Source organism: Chroicocephalus ridibundus, chromosome 8 (assembly GCF_963924245.1).
Source record: "Chroicocephalus ridibundus chromosome 8, bChrRid1.1, whole genome shotgun sequence".
In the NCBI taxonomy this organism is placed as follows: Eukaryota; Metazoa; Chordata; class Aves; order Charadriiformes; family Laridae; genus Chroicocephalus; species Chroicocephalus ridibundus.
Window position 1 is genome coordinate 21,310,092 of NC_086291.1, and position 6,000 is coordinate 21,316,091.

At 44.1% G+C, this 6,000-nt stretch overlaps 1 protein-coding gene across 6 annotated transcripts in view; it reads right to left on the bottom strand.

The window, feature by feature from the left end:
* Window positions 1-5,771, bottom strand: part of PLPPR5 (phospholipid phosphatase related 5) — a 94,088-nt gene extending 88,317 nt beyond the window's left edge. For all 6 annotated transcript variants that reach the window (XM_063345276.1, XM_063345278.1, XM_063345279.1 and 3 more), the window contains exon 1: window positions 5,304-5,771. In XM_063345276.1, the coding sequence (XP_063201346.1) occupies window positions 5,304-5,534 (231 nt within the window). In that variant the 5' untranslated portion in view covers window positions 5,535-5,771. The remainder of the gene's footprint in view (window positions 1-5,303) is intronic.
* Window positions 5,772-6,000: the final 229 nt, after the last annotated feature.

Consider the following 6,000-nt stretch of genomic DNA (forward strand, 5'->3'; position numbering starts at 1 on the left):
TCAGCAAAGACAGTGAAGAAGAGAAATCTGTGCTGATCCCTCAAACAGTAGCTTCTCTTTCTTATTATTCACAGAATGATATTGTTTTTTCTTAAAGCATCAGGGTACAGTAAATTCAATAAATGAACAATGATGTTGCATCTCTCACTTTACAGTCTTTTTTGCCAGGTTTCAAAATTTCTTCCTCAAATGATCAAAAAGGAGAAAGTTACTGACTAAAGATAAGCTGAAGGCAGAATGTCCAATTTTTTACATCCACTCCTTGTTTGGGATGTGCCAATTTAAGGATTCATCTAGTCTACTAAAAAAAATAGAATACAATACTTCTTGTCTGAATGGCAGATATTTTTTCAATGATGATATTAAGAGGATTATGCTAAAACAAATTAGTCTTTAATTGGTTTACAGAGAAAATATGAATATGCTAGGAACTCATCTAGGCAAATAGAACAGTGTATATTTTATGAATAAGTACTGTAATCATCCGCTTGTTACTTGGAAATAAAAACAAACAACATTTGCATAATAAAACTGTTTACACATCTTAATGAAAGTGTGTCATTATCTCCTCCTGGCTGTTATACAACAGTCAATGTACATCTTAGGTCCAATACATCATGTTTTACACCAATTATTGTTTAAAGAGTTTCAACGTTTTCAGTAATCCACATTAGCGCGTGGACTCATTAAAAGAATCCTTGAGCGCAGCTAAGAGTATTTAAAAGAGGTCAAAATTAAGATCTACCAGAAAGAAATAATGCAGAAATGATCACTCAATAGAATCTGAAAACACGAGACACTAGCCTTACAGTTCTACAAATCATTTCTACTGGAAGCTAAAGGATTAGACTGACGTATATTTCCCAAGCTACATGTGTCATAACAAGTCTAAAAAAGCAACCAGCCCACTGAGCAAGAACTGGCACTTTGGGAAATGGCTTAAATAGCACTGAGCTCTCAACTAACTCTTTTATGTTATACATATTTGAATGGACTCAAATCAAGAGTGTATTTCTTGTCACATTCACATTTGACTTAAAGATAAAATTAAATAAATAAATAAAAGAAAAAGTGTATTGAGAATTCCTCAGTATATCAGAGATTTCTGAATATTAGTGCTATGGCCAGTAAAAGGACAGGAGCGCAGAGCCAGCAGTACTCTTTTAACCCTGAGTGAAAGACAAATGGAAGGAAGGGAGCCCACAGCGGCACTGCCTCTGTGTGAGCCTCATTCTTCCATCACAGAATTTCCCAATTAGGGCTTTTACATTGTTCTGATCGCAATTTCAACCTCATCTACATTTTGTAGAACATTTTACTGTTAGTCTGCCTAATGCTGCTCATGCAGCAAACACATCTACTTACTCAAGGCATTACTTTACCTGCCTAAAGGTATGACTTAGGAGACCTTCCACAAATAATAGCCTAACGTTGGAATAGACCATATATTTTGTTATATGTTAAGTTGCAGTTGTTTTCAGCCTTTTTTTTAAAGCAAAACAAACAAATCCAAACATTTGGGCCCTCAAAATTCTTCAGTGGAAGAACTCAAGCTACAGATTAACAGATAAAGAACAGTGCACATATTCCCTTTAGAGATAACCCACGGAACACAGACTGAAAACCAATGTTGTAATGTACCCTGCTTCATTTCATGGAACCTGCATAAAAGACAGAAAACCAACTGGAAAAAAGGGAAAGGAGAACACTCTTATCCTACAGAATGGTTGCTGGATCCCTCTACAGATTTCTCACAATTGCTGTTATAATTATGAATCACAGAATCCCAGAATGGTTGGAAGGGACCTTAAAGATCATTTAGTTCCAACCCCCTGCCATGGGCAGAGACACCTTCTACTAGACCAGGTTACTCAAAGCCCCATCCAATCTTATCTAGAACACTTCCAGGGACAGGGCATCCACAACTTCTCTGGGCAACTCTGAAGCTGCAGAGACTTCAAGAAGATATGTCTATTTGTGGACAATAGGTTGATTACTGTTGAAGTGAACAAGCAGAACAATTTGACTTCTTACTAGCTGCTACATGACCTAGGAGATATTGTAAAATAGAATAGTTCTATTCTATTCTAACAATCACTGCCTGACCACTTCAGGGCTGACCAAATACTTGGTTAATACTTTGCAAATATTTGACCAAAGAGGTCATGTAGGTCTACAAACCAAGTAAATCCCAAGCGCGGAGTACGAAATCCCCTTCCTTCAGCCCCTTTCCCTTTCCCATACCAGAGCACCTGCAAGTCAAGCATTACAGTAGAGCAAGCAGTCTCTGCTTCTGCCCCAGGGACTCCATTTCCCAGATGAGACTCCTGAGGATCCGTAACCTGACAGCCAGCTACATCTGTCCTTGGATGGCATGGGGCAGATGGGATGGGGAGGCAGACGGAGTTGGGAATGGACGCCTGTCAGCAATGCTGGACTAGGGCTGCAGGAATGTAGTAGTAAGAAGTAGCATTTTAAGGATTAACACGAAAGTTTCCAGGATTAACATAGCACTCACGGGTACATCCCTCGCACGTGACCCAGCTCATTATTTACGTCTCAGCACATGCATGTTGCTGCCCCGTGACCTGACACTCAGCTCTACCGCATGGCTTGACACTCAGGTCTGCTACAGCAGCTCTGCTGTGGCACAGGAGTTTTGGAGGAGCAGCTGTGCGACAGCCTCACAGCAGCAAGAGACCCATTGCTGATGAGATGCGCACCAAGACAGATCCAGCTACTGGTACTTTACTTTTTCACTTTTTTAATAGCAGGCATGTGGAAAGAGGAAAGTCACTGGAAAAAATCGTTTATTCTCTGATTTTAAGCAACTTCATTAAAACTCAATGCAATGGAGCCACTGATTGAGTCACATTAAGAGACTCTGTGTTACCTTGAAGCACTCTATGGCTCCAATTCAACGAGCCCCATCCCTCAAAGAAAAAAAAAATTAGCCTGAACACCAAGGTAAAGACTCTTTGTTGCTCTATTTCAAAACTCCAGAAACAGTATTAATCCCACACACCAAACTAACAGAAAAAGGAAAAAAAAAAAAAGAAAAATTTTAACAAATCATAGTATTTAATAAATCATATTCCATGACAACAGTGATTTAAAAAAAAAAAAAAAAAAAAAAGAGTACCATTTCATTCATAGAAATCCATTTCCTTCACTGGTCTGCACTTGCATATTTACAAAAAGAGATAGGTTTTTGTTACATGATTCATTTTTATATTTCATTTACATAAAAAACAAAAATTGCACAGAACATCTATGTTCAAACTTTCATAGACAAGAAACAAATGACATAGAAGAGAATCTGTTCATCTCTAAATCTTGGGAAAGAAGTTCAACTACTTCTAAAAGCATACAAGTTGCTTTGGTGAAGAAATACTACCTTCACCACTTCTTTCAGTGAAAAGAACGAGCAGTGTCCATACCCTACACAACTGAGCAAGAGCTGTCCCATGTAAACACCACGTCCAGGAAGACTGCCCAAGGAGAATCAGAACAAATCTCTGTCTGAAGCCTGAAAAGCATTGCCTTCATTTAATAATGATTAGCCTTAATGTTGGTGAAGTCATGCAACTGACGTTGCCAGGAGCCGAATTCTCCATTTAATAAAATAAAATAAAAACTTAAAAAAAAAAAAAAAATCCTTGCAACACAGGCACCTGCAATGTGCTTTTCCGTTCCCTGACCTCCCAATGCATGTCATTTGCCCAAGAGACTGGTGACTGGGAGAGGAAGTACAGTTAAATATCATTAAATTCTATTATTAGCTGTTTAGCAACGCTAATTACAAGACTGCCAACCCAAAATGTCATGGTGATTTCTCTGACGTAATCATCTAGGACCCAGGAAACGAATGGAAACTACCAATCCATTTTGCTGACACACATTAGGAAAAAGAGATGCCCATCATGAATATCTGATATAATCTTTAGAACTTCCTGAGCCAAATAAAAGAAATATAATCAAAAGCAAAACAAACACCACATGCAAACAACAGAAAAACATCACCAACAAAAAAAGCCAAACTTTAAAATCTCAATGGCATTTGAGGGTTTAAAAGAGCAAGCCATCAAACTGTTAAATAAAATGGTTAACTAATTGATGTTAAAATAAAAAGGAAAATGAAACCAAGACTCAGTCCCTAGAAAAAAAGAACAAAGTCTTAAATACTAAAGCTGAGCCTGACCATGAGGTTTTATGTGGATACCATCTGAGACCTCATGGTGCTACAATGCAGAAGGGAACTGTGTCTGGAATTACCATACTATCACCCTGATGAAGCTTTCTCTTCTCATATTTTTTGTATTTTCCTGAAAAGGAATGGATCTGTGAAACAAATAATTATTATCTTAAGAGGCCTCTCCTTATTGCATTTTTTTTTTTAATTCTAATGCTTATATCTGATTAAAACAAACACTTCACAAGGAGTTTCTGTATGTGTCACTGTGCACGCACCTGGTGAGTCTATATATAATCCATCCCAACATTAAATACTCCCAACTCATTCCCTCTCAGTCTTTGCTCCACAGTATGGTCAGGGATTATTAAATGTTGCTGATACCCTTGTTATCTGACAACACATATAGTACATTCAACAACTTGAAAGGAAGACATCTCACTGCTTCTCCCTCTTCGCTGTTTTCCCAAGAACCCAAAGAAAATCAATGAAATAAATCTCATTTAAGATACATCTATTTAAACCTGATTGACAGAAGACCATATTCAATTAGAGACACAAAGGTTTAGTTTGCACACACATCAGTAACTCTGACACATGGGGACAACTAAATCAAGCAGCACTGCTCCCAGATCCTTGCGCGTATCAGCTTACTTTCAAAAAAATAAACTGACAGAGGGGTTTTCTAATTAGTACTGGGTAAAATATTAGTAAGTGGCTGCTAACAAGCGGGCTTCCCTGAGGTTGCCCCTCTACCTGCAACCGACACGCATTTCGAAAAATAAAAGATCATTTTTGCCAAAAGGAGTCGAGCGGGGCTGGCAATACGGGCACCGGCAGTTACATAAATCAGTGCTAAAAATAAACTTCAGCGGCGCCGGGTGGGCAGCAGCCGGGGCCGGGGACAGAGCCGGGGCCGGCAGCGCCGCCCGCCGAGGCCCGCGGGGCCGGGCTGCAGCCCCACCGCGGCGGGAGCACGGCGGGTCCCCCGCCCACCCCGGAGCCAGCCCGCCGGCTGCGCCGACACGGCCGGGGCCCGGCGGCGAGGCCCGGCCCGGTCCAGCCCAGCCCAACAAGTTGTCGAGTCGGGGCGCGGGCGGCCCCTGCTTACCACCAGCACGGGCACGCCTGCGGTCAGCGAGTAGAGCAGCACCGGGGGCACGGCGCTGCGGTCCTCCGGGCCCGGGTAGGGCTTTCTGTACGCGCCCTCGTAGCAGAAGAAGCCTTGCACGTTGACCGTGAAGGTGTCCGTGTACTCAAAATAATAAGCCAGCATCACGGTCCCTGCCATGATCACCATCTGGAAGTAAAGCATGCTGGTGAGCGGAGAGGGTACTCGCATGTACGCGGGCTCCGGCGGCCGCGGCAGCCCCCCTCCCCGGCGGCGCGCTCCGCCCGCTCCCCGGCGGCATCCACCGCAGGCGGAGGCAGCTCGGCGGCGGCCAGCGGCGAGGTCAGACCCGCGGGGCGGGGAGGGCGGTCAGGCCCGGGCAAGGCAGGGCAGGCGGGGGCCCGGCCCGCCGCTCCGGCACCGGCTCCAGCGCGGGCGCCGGCTTGTGAAGCGGGCGGAGCGCGGCGGCGAGAGGGGGCGGCTTTGCCCCGCCCCGCCCGGGGAGCAGCAGCCGCGCCGGACCCCGGCCCGGGCGGGGAGGGGAAGGAGGGGGCGGTGGGGGGGAGGCTCCGCACCGGCGGCGAAGGCCAATCTGAAAGTCCCCCGGCCCCGGGACGACTGCCACGGCACGGCTCCGCCACCGTGATTAGTAAAGTGAACCCTCCCCGCCTCCTGCAGGGCGGGGGGTACCGAGGGT